Consider the following 12544-nt stretch of genomic DNA (forward strand, 5'->3'; position numbering starts at 1 on the left):
CCCCTGCAGTACCCCCGCGGACCCCCTGTTGAAGACCAGTGCTATAAGCCATAATATTCTCATTGGACAGCTGCTCTCAGTTTGTCCTCATGCATCATATCTGTCCCTATAAACCATTAATAACAGGATAAATGATGCGGTTTGACCTGAACACAGTCCGTCATGTACAACTGTAATGTTAGTCCCTGTAAATAAAGACACTTCAGAGGAGAGGGGATTTCGTGAAAATGAAATAATCCCTGCAGACATTCCTCATTGTGACATCAAAATAAGATAATGTCACTTTTCCACGAGGCTTTTATTCTGCAGGACTCCCCTGTTCAGCTAATGTGACGCTACAGTCTGCGACGCTTCAGCCGTGACTGTGACACAACAGGAGGACAAAATTGAAAATGTCCCCTCTCTCTCTCTACAGCATCTCTTTTTTTTAAAGTCTATAGAACAGTTGAGTAGCTCATTCGATTTCTCTCTTTTTTTTTTCATCCCTGTAGCCAGAAGTGCCTCGCACCCTGCCAGTCGGTTGTTGTGCTTTTTATAGGTGACACAGTGTGATAGACCCTGCCCGCAAACCCTCCATTACAATCATATTGGTCTCCTCTCAACTGTGCTCCTATGGGGCACTGTCACTGTCAAGACTGGCTGAAGTTTAGTCAAAGACATTAAGGGAGCACCTCCAGGGACAAGCATCAGCAGAGGGGAGGAGGAGGAGGAGGCAGAAGAGGAGGAGGAGGAGAGATGAAAAGAACCATGAAGGCCATGCAGAAGTGCCTGAAAGCTGCGGTCCATAATAATACAGAATTTTTCGGTGTGTTCCAAAATGACAGCGCATCCCGTGTGGTGTTTGTGAATTTTAACATGTTGTTGGTTTGCTATGAAAAATATCACCAGGTCATGTGAACACAGATGTTTGTCGCACTAAAATCCAAAGAGGAGCGGAGAACACACAAACAACACAATATTGAAAAAAAGGTGTCGTACATAAAGAACTTGGAAAGATGAGATATGTGTGTCCTGCACGCTCTAGCCATGTTCCAGATATCTTTCAGTTACTGCATCTCCTGCCATGTTGTTCATACGTGAAAGACAAACTCCGGATAATGTCTGGACCCAGTTTTCCAAACATCTTCCTGAGTTGATACCTGAAGCACGAGTGTAAAAGTGAAATTGAAATACTGACTGAGGCAAAGTGTAACCCATTTTACACTGACGAGAGGAAGAAGAGACAGAAATTAAGCGAATGTTGTGTTGCGGTTAATTTGTTCTCATTTAGCCTTAGTTGAAAATTATTTTTTTAATCTTCAATTCTGGAATTTTTTCACTTGCAACTTTTTTTTGCTGCCATCTTGGCCAGATGGCTCGTGCACATTAGGATTCCTCAGTGGGAATAACCTGTTAAATGAAGCCTGAGTGAAAATCATACATTATTATCCCTCCTAGAGTCACGCTGCCATCATGGCCAAGAATCCAGACTCACTTTCATTTCACTGGGTTTTTCTACCACACGCTCACTTTCCTTCTCAGCACATAACTTGCATTTCTTGTTACATCCTAAAGTTGCAATGTCGCCTCCCAGCAAGAAGGTTCCTTGTTCGATTCCTTGTTCGACAGCAGCCTTTCTGTGTGGAGTTTGACTGTGTTCCCGATGTCTCTGTGGGATTTCTCCGGCTGTATACATGCAGATTGGGTTGAGTTGAAATGCAGACTCTATACCTCTCTCCCATTCTCAGCAGGGACTGGCCACTGCATCACTTAAAGGATAAGCAGTTTGGATACTGGATGGATGGCTGGAAGTTGGAGTGACCACTAAATAAAAGTCCATAAGGTCCATAAGTTCCCCAGCGTCTATCTCAAATGGCTGTAGGGGGTTTTCTCTGAAACTATGGACTTATACTTAAATGTGTTACTTTAAACACATGTTTTAAGCCTGGAGATACTCAGCAAGAGAGAACAATCACAAATCCAGACTCAAACATGGAGGAGTGACAGTGTCTCCCCCAAGGAAGACAGCTGCCATCTCTCTCCAGGGTGGTGATCAGCACTAAACTCCTGTCAGGTTCCATCCCTTACACACACACACACACACACACGCACACACACTGGTCTGTCTCAGGGCACTGTGCTCTCCGAAGGGGTCAACATGTTGCCACGTACATCAGGGAGCCGTGTTGTTGTTGGCAGTTCTGACTCCTTCACAAGTGTCAGTGTCCTCCCGCCCATAGGAGACCTGCTGTGGCTGTTAGTGAGCGGCTGGTGGGGACACCTCGACCCCAGGAGGACTTTACAGTGGATCCAACCCGGCAGCAAACTTTTTCTCTTTTTCTATTGCGTGTTAGAGAGAGCAAATCGACTGCAGTGAAAAAAAAAAAGAATGAGGCAAAGATTTTAAATAATTATTTTCTAAAAAGAGAAAGAAAACAAAACTGGCCACTTAAACAAACATCACAATCAATTATATTAATTTGGAATTATCTTTCAGTCCGGGGTTTATAATTCTTTGTGGCATTCCCGATTAAGAACTATGTGATCTGGTGCAAATTATTGTGTAAAGAGTATTTTATTTGTGGAAGTTGGTTCAATTAAAACCAAATTAAATTGTAATAGTTTTTTTCTTTTTGATATTGAAAAGTTTATTTTGCATATATATTGAGCTGTATGTTTACAAAGTCAGACACATTTTGCATTTTGATTGTTCACTTGACCTTTGTTTAAGCTATTTAATTTATTTGAATAAAGATTTGAGTAAGGGACCGTGTACAAATGGTTTATAATGGGTATCATAAAAGAGGAAGGTTTTTTATATTTTGTTTATGCTACAGGAGGATCATCTTATTTATTTTTATCATCCCATATTTACATGTTATTTCATACCAATCTTACTTTTTTCTTTAAAGAAATGTAAAATGTTTTTTATGAAGGTCACAGTTCATCATTTTGTGGGATTATCAAAATGACTCCTTAATTAAGATGTATTTCAAACTCCTAACAGGTGTAGTTCTTTGTTTATATTTATTAAACATTAAACTCACAACAAAACTTTTGTCCATCTCCATAATCTTTTCAAAACCTAAAGCACATTAATATTAACTCAAACTGAAATAACTCATAAGATACTTGGAAAATACTTTATAAGCTAGTATTTAAAGTGTTCTTTTGTGTTCCTTGTAGACATTCACACTAAAACAACTATGTTTCCTATACTTTTCACAAATCCCTTCTAACCCCTGATGCTTTCAGTCGTGCACCTTTCTACACATTCCGCAGATGAAACGAACCTACAACAACAAACTTTCCCTCATAATTTCCTCTGATGAAAATATTCACAGAGGAAACACTCACTGTTTAGTTTCATGTCATTTCAGATAATGTGCCTGACATTCACAGCCGTCGCACAACTGGGACAAGTAGGGGTTAAACACAAAAACGTCTTGGTGGAAAAGCCTTTCCACTCCAACATGGTACATCTCTCCCAGGTGACTGCTTAGCACTGGCAGTAATTGAAAGCTTGCCCCTGGCACTGTGTGATGTGTGTGTGTGTGTGTGTGTGTGTGTGTGTGTGTGTGTGTGTGTGTGTGTGTGTGTGTGTGTGTGTGTGTGTGTGTGTGTGTGTGTGTGTGCTTTTCCCTGTGTCTGATAATGTGCATTTGCTTGTATCAGCATGCATGTGCGCCTGTGTGTGTTGGTGTTGCAGCTGTATGCGCGTACACACACATGTGTCCTGACCCAACCACCTCCACAGGTTCACACTAACAACTTCCACCCCTCCTGTTGTGTGTTGCTGGGAGTCAAGCTTTCTCCCAACAGGAAGATGAATTAATAACAATTTTTTAAAAGCACCCTCCCTTCCCCCCCACTTTTCTCTTTTTTTTGCCGCTCCACGACGAGGGGCCAAATCTCCTCAGCATTTCCAGCCCTGTGAGCTAATTTGACAGCTCACGGGGGTGACGCTGATTCCCCTTCACAGAGACAGGTACCCTAGGGCTAGCCAGCTGGATCGCAGTGGACGCTTACAGATTTGGCTTTAGCTTCATGCTGGGTGTCATCTGTCTCTTTGGTCTTGCGCGGGATAATTTTTGTGTATGCGTGCATGTGTGTGTGTGTGTGTGTGTGTGTCCGCCCCTGACATCATGTGCCTGAGTAGTTTGTGCCTGGCAGGCCTTGTCTGTCCAGGTTGGCCATCAAACACAGCCAGCATGGCCCTAATCTGACAAGGCACGGCTCCAAACATGCCACAACAGCCCGAGAAGTGTGCGTGTGTGCGTGTGTGCGTGCAAGCATGTGTGTGTGTGTGTGTGTAACCCCAGGGCAGACCCCCTTTTCCCTACTCCTTGCCTTTCTCTTCTGTTCTGTCCCATGTCCAGTCTCACCTGACACACCCACTCATACATGCACAAAGAAGAAGAAGAACATCAGAAGCCATAAAGGGGAGCCGAGCTGATGCTTCTCCTCCACCTCACAGTCTCAACTCCTCCTCTGTTGGAGTTGTCGTATGTGTGCAAATGCACGTTTGTGTGTTATTCAAGTGCGTGTGTTTGTGTGTGTGCGTTTGCATTTCTGTCCGTGCGCCACAAACGGAGAGATCTCCTCGTTCCCTGCTCCATCCGTCACTTTGATCGTGGGTACTTTGCCAGACACTCTGCCTCAACAGGTTTGGAGCCTCCGCAGCCTGTTGCCCTCAGTCAACAGCCTCTCAGGGGAAGACTGCTCCCCTCGTGCCAGGACAGGAAAGGACAAAGGGGACAGTCCCCCGATGGGAGAAATGACAACGCGGCTCCCGTTCATCTTTGGGACGAGCTCCGAAATGGCGGCGGGGGCCCGCTATGAACACTGATCGCGGCTGACACAGTAGTCTTCTCCTACACACACACACACACACACACTTCCAGTCCTTCCTTAATGCCTGAGTGTCAATCTCAAGCTGGAAGGAGAACGGAGGAGTTCACCGTCATTGCAAGAAGCATCTGACAAGGTTTTTTCGTTTTTTGTAGCCAAATCTTCCCTGAAAAGCAAAGGATGATGAGTATGTGTGTTGATTTTCTGGCTGTGAGCTATGTACCTGTACTTCCCATCAGGCCTTGGGAGAGAGTGACGGAGGGACAGTGTCATGAAATCCAGTGAGGTCCCGCTTCATAGGGGCCTCGAGTATGTTTATCCGGGGCCTCTACCTTCCTGCTACACTTCTACTTCCTGCTTTCACCTCCACAGCAATATGGCGGCGAGCACTGAGTCATCCCGCCCCCTGCAGGCGGAGGGACAAGACGTGGACGGTGTCAGGGACGAGCGACCTGCTCGAGAACTGAGAGAGGGAGAGTAAATGAATGAAGGAACTGGATATAAAGAGAGAGAGAGTAGGGTAGAAGACGGCATATAGGTGGCTCGCTTGGCGGAAGGTCTTCTCCCATGAACCCTTCCCACTTCACATCCAGCCCAGAGGCCTTGGCGTCCGCGGAGTTTCGCCCCCTCCTTCCCCGTCCCCTCATGCCCTCCCCACCCCGCCCCCCCCCCCCCCCCCCCCCCCCCCACCTGTTCGGAGCCATGGTGCAGCGAGTGGAGGTCAGGGTGTTGTGCACACAAAGCAACAGCCCTGCAGCCTCCGCCTGGACCTTGGTGTCAAGAACAAGCCAGGAGAGAGACACAAAGAGATAGAGAGAGAGAGAGAGTGAGAGAGAGAGAGAGAGAGAGAGAGAGAGCAGCAGAACGCAGAATAATTGCATCCACTGGGTAATGTGAGCACCGGCGTTGTGCGGAGGGGGGGGCGGCGTGGTCAGGGCCGGGGAGGTGGAGACACACAGAGGAAGGAGTGTCACCAGGGCGAGCTCGCCGAGGCCATTGGGCATGTTTAGTAAACCACACTCACAGACCTCCCACTGAGGCAGCGTTTGTGGAAGTGCTGCAGGACATCATCTGGATACTGGCGATCATGGACACAAGAGGAGCCGAGCACTGCTGCTCTGGTCCTGCAGAATGTGTGTGCACGGATCCTACATGTGTGTGTGTGTGTGTGTGTGATGAAAAGTGTCTCTTATACGACAAGGGGGAAAAGATGCCTGTTTATAATAATAATAAACAGTGGATGGACTATGTTCACACAGTATATAGATAAATATGTTTATTAATTTACTTCAGTAACTGTTAAACAGTATTTTCTTTACTGAGGTTAAAAGGAAAATCTAGAATTTCATTTTGAGGCAAAACAAATTAATAAAACACAATGAAATGATAAATTGAAACATAATTTCTTGAGCATATTCAATTGTATTGTCTTTATCAAATATATCAAAATTCTACTTTGTATATATAACCATATGTATAACCTCATAGTTTCAATGATTACATTTTATATTCTTAGTGTCAAATTGTTTCATTCTGTCCATTTGTTTTTATCTTTAAATAGTTCATGTAAAAACACTATAACATGGCAATGGATGTTTATTGATTTACTCTTCAGTTATTTATTTAAATTATTATAATGGTCCTGAATCTTACGTGGGACCAGTGGTGTCCTTAAATGTATCTACATGATGTCATTATACCAGTTAAATAAACGTAAGATAAAATATTAAAAGTAAAAGTGTGACATGTATTGTGTCGTTTACAGTACAAGTACTTGATAAAACAATTTAATTTAAATACAGTAAATAGGCAAATTGCATAGAAATATGATAATTAATGTTTTGTCCCTCCCTATAAAAATGTGATTAACAAAATAAACTGAAGTAAACTGAATTCAACTGGTGCAAGACAACAAATAACTAAAATGAATGATGTGAGAATCTTATATATATATATATGTGAAAATAAAAAAAATGAGGACATAGTCAGTGGGTTCTGATGCAATTAGTTTAAGTTTTACAAAACAAGAGTGTCCAGGAAGGTCTTTGTGTTTGGTGCAGAGGTGTCACATAAAAATCTGGATTTATTTAATAGACCTGTGGGAGTGAAACAGTGAAACAGTGAAACTCATCATGTGCTTTGAGGCAGAGAGACGCTCTCGCATGCAAACTGCAGCCCGACATCAAAATACATAAAAGAACGGGACAGATATTTCCTCGTTATGTTGATGTTTGCTTCTCTCACCAAATTCTTTAACGCTGTGGAAATCTTTTGGAGGGGTGTATAACTTTATCTATATTATCATTTATTTATTATAACAATTTTATATATAAACATAATTTAAACAGTATTCAAAGTTTTGCTTCATATTTAAAATATAATACGTAATTTGACTGATTAAATGTAATTGATTTCCAATAGATAATTTATTTTTGAGCAATAAAAATAGAAGAATTTTCTTGCTTTCAAAAGCTTTATCTTGCCTACCACAAAAAAATAGCTTTTTTAATTTGATTCGGAGTATACACATTAATTATGCAACATTTATAAAGTGATACCTATGATAATTTAAATACCTCTTCAATATTTATATGAAATATATTATTTTTTATGATAAAGAATAGAAAACATGTTTTGCTTCTCTACTATATGGTAATTAATGGATTTAACCCTAGGTCATCCTCATATGTTTCACTGAGCCTACATGTTTTTAACCTCCAATCATGTAACCTAATCAAAACTAATGGAGGATGAAATCAGTGTTTAGCTGCACTTCTCTGGGACTAAACTGGGCCTCTGTGATTTTTCTCTTAACTGACTGTGACAGTCCTGAATGAATTAAAAACTCACAAACAAACTTTTGTTGACTAATTTGCAGCGTTTGCCCCCAAACGCTGCCTCTTCCTGCTCCGACTGAATATCTGCATGTACTTTGCTCTTGCCACAAGTGACTTGTTCATTAATACATTCATGCCAATTTATTTGCATTTCATGAAGCCTGATAAAGGCAGTTGATAATCCAGGGTTTTTGCACTGGATTATTAAAACTAATGTGAGAGATTTAGTGCCATCTTGTGGTTATTTGTGAACATAGTTTCCCGAATAAACAATGTGTGACTCCTCTGGCTTTTATCGCTGTACCTTTATCTTTTTATTTTGAAAAATGTTGTATAAAGAGAATATAAATTCCGCTGAAATTTAAATCAGTAGAAAGGAATTAGCTTTCATGGTATTCAGTTAAAGAATATTTAGGGAGAGTCTTCAGTACTAATATGCAGACAACACATTTAGTAGATGCATCTCCTGCGGTGTTTCACACAATAAATCATTTCTTATGCTCATAGGAGGATACATAGATTGAATTACCACATTTATCTCAGGATATTTACAGATTTAACTTGTGTTAAAGAATAAAAATATATAAAAAAGTTGGATTTCTATTACAACATTATAATATATCACTTCTAATAAGGCACCCTTGAGAGTTGCAACTTACATCTTATTCATTTCTTCATAATAAATCGATAATTAATATTTCATAAATCAGAATAGAATATAATAAATAAATAATAAATGCAAATGTAACAAAGATATAGGTTATGTTACAAAGTATTATTCTTATCAATAAATCATAACAAATTATTTTCATAAACGGTGTATAAGTATTAGTTTAATGTCATGAATGAAGCTATTAGTTATAATTTAGAGTAAAGAGACACAGTGATGGCTCAGAGGTTAATTCAGTGGAGCAACACTGACACCTGCTGTCCTCATACAGAACTACAGTCCACACCACTGTCTCTCCTCAGTCTCACACAGTCACATAAACGCTACAGACAGTTTTACAGTGTCACAGCCATTTTTGATAAAACTCACTACCTCAAATCAAAGACTTGGAATATTTGATTGTATATCTATTTAATTTTAAATAGTTTAAAACTCAGATCTGACTCAGACACCCCTGCTTCAGCGGCTTGGTTCAGTCCGTACCCGGAAGTAGTTGTAATTGTTTACATCTCAGTCAGCTGACTTCCATTCACTTCTTCACACTGAAGCTGGGATCTTTCACTGCTTGTCTAAATAATACGTGAACGTTAATAACAATTCACAGTCAATTCACTGACAGTTAGCTTAGCAGCTTGGAGCATTAGCGCGGTGAATTAGCAGTTAGCAGCAGGCTTAGCTAGCTGCTCTGCAGGGAGGAACACTTTGCTCTAGCTGCTCACACCTTAGGTCAACTCAGGTTGTACAACATGGACAAGATTGCTAAAGGTGAGTGAAAAGCTCAGCAGAGAACGGTCTCTCTTTGTTAGCATGGTAGCTTGCCCCTGTCTCAGACTGCGATATGATACGAGGCTAATCAATATGTCACATGACTGAGTTTAGCAGTGGAGTTAGCTTATCTGTAGAAACACGAATTTAAATAGTGTGTCATGCAGACTAGCGAACACAAATCTAAGGTGATGTGTGTTGTTCCTGCAGATGTCGGTGATATCCAGTCCCGTCTGTTACACCACAGACCCATCGTCAACGCAGAGATCCGCTACTTCGTCAGAGAGTTTGAGGTAATCACACATGTACAAGCCCTGATCGTGACAACATTAGAACTAGTGACTGGTTTTAATGTTGTTGTTGATCAGTGCAGATACTTAAACACACACATGGTGTCAGGAGCCGAGCTGGGGCCCAGTGATGAAGACTGCCCTTAATCCAGAGAATGTGTGTCCACCTGCTGAACTGTCCCAGAGTCAGCCAATAAACCCCATTCCCCTTTTCCCACAAGGCAGAGCTGGTTCTGAGCCTAAACTTGAACCTGTTCTCGAAAGGTTCGGTTCTTTGGTCGTCAACTGAAGTGCAGAACAAACTTGAGTGATCATCATGAACGAATCCTGTGCTGGGGAATCGGAGATGTGTAGAGTGATGTATACAGTGCCTGGGCTCCAGTTGGTGGTTCTGGCCTGTGGAAAAAAACTATTGGTTTCTAAAAGGTTTGCAAGAATCGGCTCGACCACACAATAGAATTGTTTTTTACGATGTTTAGGATTAATTATTTTTGATAGATAACAGTAGATACCCGGGAGCAACACCCAAGCAAAATGCCAGACACAAACTGGGGAGGCTGCTGTTAATTATATCTATCTATATTTATATATCATAAAGTAATTAGTTTCATTTGTTTATTATGTGACTATTCATTTCAGTGCAATATGAAGTGATCTTTATATTGAAAGACTCACTACTGTTTCTTTTTGTGGAAACCAGATTTCCGCTCATTTGTTGTCCCTATTTTAATAAAATCAGTACGCAAGGACCCAGTAACACTGAGGAGAAATGTGTTTGGTGCTTTGAGTTTGTGTGTGTCTGTGTGAGAGGACACTAAACGCTCCGTTTTCCAGGAGAAACGTGGACACAGGGAGAGCAGACTGCTGGAGAGTCTCAATAAAATGGTGGTGGAAGCAAATGACCAAATGCAGACCACGAATTTAGAGGCTGTGAACCAGGATCTGATGTCCAACCTCACCAAACGTTGTAAGTCTCCTCTCTCTGCTTTGTGTTTGTCTGAGCCTTTTGTTCTTTTAAGCTTTAAATATTAATATTTTGCCTGAATTTGGCTTTTTATATGTTTTTTGGTGCCTTTCTCCCACAGTGGAGGCTGCTAAACATATGGCAGACCGAGTCCAGCAGAGGGAGCTAGAGGCCCAGCAGGTACAAACAACTGGGGTGGTTACAGCGTCATCTCCTCATAAAGCTGGATTGCATTACAGATAACACAGGCATTTATAATATTGTGTCTTCAGCATGTATTCAAGGCAGAGTGCCAACATCCAGAGTCCACAATGAGCTCTGCCTTACATCATCAGCATCGTCACTGTAGTGTGTGAGTGAGTGTGAGTGTAAGGAGGTGTGAGAGATAACGTTGCACAAAAGGGAGAATTTGAAGCATCACATATGGATTTGTAAAGTTCTCTTGTTAAAAGTTACAATATAAAAAAAACGTATATTATCAATGTATATATTTACTGTGATTATCACCTTAAACACCGGATCCCGCTCAAGACTTTTCGTCACTATTCTCTGTGCTCTCATTTCCTTCCAGAGCAACCAAATGCAGCTGAACATGGAGCGTCTGAAAGAGGAATGGGCCGACTTCCTGAAGGAGCAGCAGAGACTGAAGGAGGAGGTGGACGAGGAGCACGCCAAGGCTGTGGGACAACTCAGCACCCACTACAGTGAGAAAAAGATGGATCTAGCGAAGTTCTCACCCCTCTAACCAGATGAGGTCCGCGAGGGGCTCGAGTCAACACGCTCTCCCCTTTATTATATGAACTTTATCACTGACCTGGGCACGTCTGCTCTGCGTGTGCCCAGCGAAGGTATCGGCTGTGATTGATGTACTTAAGAAAAAGAGCCTCGGAGGTTTTGCTCCTGCACAAGAGTCAGCATTTCCCATATCATAAATAAATGTATGATTAACAATGTGGCAATTTCACAGGCCATCAAACTCGTCTGTTTATACCACATGTAGCCCGCGTGGCACGCAAGTGCTGCAAAGGACCTCTGCAATATGTCAATTTTAAACAAGCAATCGTCGAAGGCCGTGTCACTCGCTGCATTTCAGGATGTTTAATGGATGCCTGCCTGAAGGGTGCTGATGATAAATATGCATCCACCTCCAGTTGAAAAGGATCCCAGCTCCAAGTGCTGGAGAAACGAGCTCAAACAGAACTGCAGGACAAATCATCCCTCACCGGCTCGGCCGTGTTTAGAACGCTCAACGCCTGACGTTGACTTCAAGTCGCTGACGTTATGAAAGGTCCCCACTGAAACCAGTTTGAATGATCAGCAGCAGCTGCTTTCGGTTTGCTTTGCCACCTCAAAGCTGATTTTAATGAGTCACAAATCCAATGTTTGCATTGCTGGTTAAACAAAAAAAAAAACATCAATCATATTCTGGTTTCAATTTCCTGCTGGTCATGTATGCATAAAACAATATCCTCAAGTTTTCAGTGGTTGTCGTGATTTGTGCTTAGAGTGTTTAAAAGGCCTGGGATGATAAACTCTCCGAGAGTTCATTCAAGGTTTGTGTTTATGTGCAGTTTAAATACTGACTTTAGTGTTGTTTAGCACGGAGTAAATACACTGTAAAAAAAATTGTAATATGAACTACAAAAGAATTAAAATCATCTCCATGTGTCGTGACCCTTGAGCTGAGAACCCTGCACACTTTAAATCAAGTGTTGTTGTTTTTTGCCCCAGACAATGTTGGCCTGTTGGACAGGTTAATGGGTGGGTGGGCACACTGGGGACATTCTTGGCATGGCTGAGAACAGAGTTCATCTCAGACGACCAAATAGAACAAATATTTTCACATAATTCCCTTTACATCCCTGCCACACACTCTTTTCAAACATCCCCGACACCTTTAACTGTCAAAAGTCACATCATCATCATCAGAAGAGGCAGGTTCGGAGTTCTCGTCATCCATCGGCCAAATTACAAAATATCTGCAAGAGGGGAATAATAAAATAAACCAGTAGTGAAGTGAGTGAATGCACTGGTGTATCGTCTTTTTCCATTTCGCTCGCAGTGACCCTGCAAGGCCACTCACTGGTCGCTCTGCGTGTGCCAGTGTGTGAGTCTGTTGTCAGCGGATCAGAGCCGCCACAGACATGCCATCAGATGTTTGGAGGAAACATGCTGCCCCGCGGGTGCT

The 12544-nt window shown here is 42.0% G+C and overlaps 1 protein-coding gene across 1 annotated transcript; it reads left to right on the forward strand.

Moving 5' to 3' along the window:
* Positions 1-8827: 8827 nt before the first annotated feature.
* bloc1s5 (biogenesis of lysosomal organelles complex-1, subunit 5, muted) lies at positions 8828-11830 on the forward strand. Its single transcript, XM_053412294.1, has 5 exons — positions 8828-9102; positions 9313-9395; positions 10227-10359; positions 10478-10536; positions 10928-11830. Exons 1-5 carry the CDS (start codon positions 9084-9086, stop codon positions 11099-11101), a joined length of 468 nt encoding a protein of 155 aa, XP_053268269.1. The 5' UTR covers positions 8828-9083; the 3' UTR covers positions 11102-11830.
* The last annotated feature ends 714 nt before the right edge of the window (positions 11831-12544 follow it).

Source organism: Pleuronectes platessa, chromosome 20, assembly GCF_947347685.1.
Source record: "Pleuronectes platessa chromosome 20, fPlePla1.1, whole genome shotgun sequence".
NCBI classification, from domain to species: Eukaryota; Metazoa; Chordata; class Actinopteri; order Pleuronectiformes; family Pleuronectidae; genus Pleuronectes; species Pleuronectes platessa.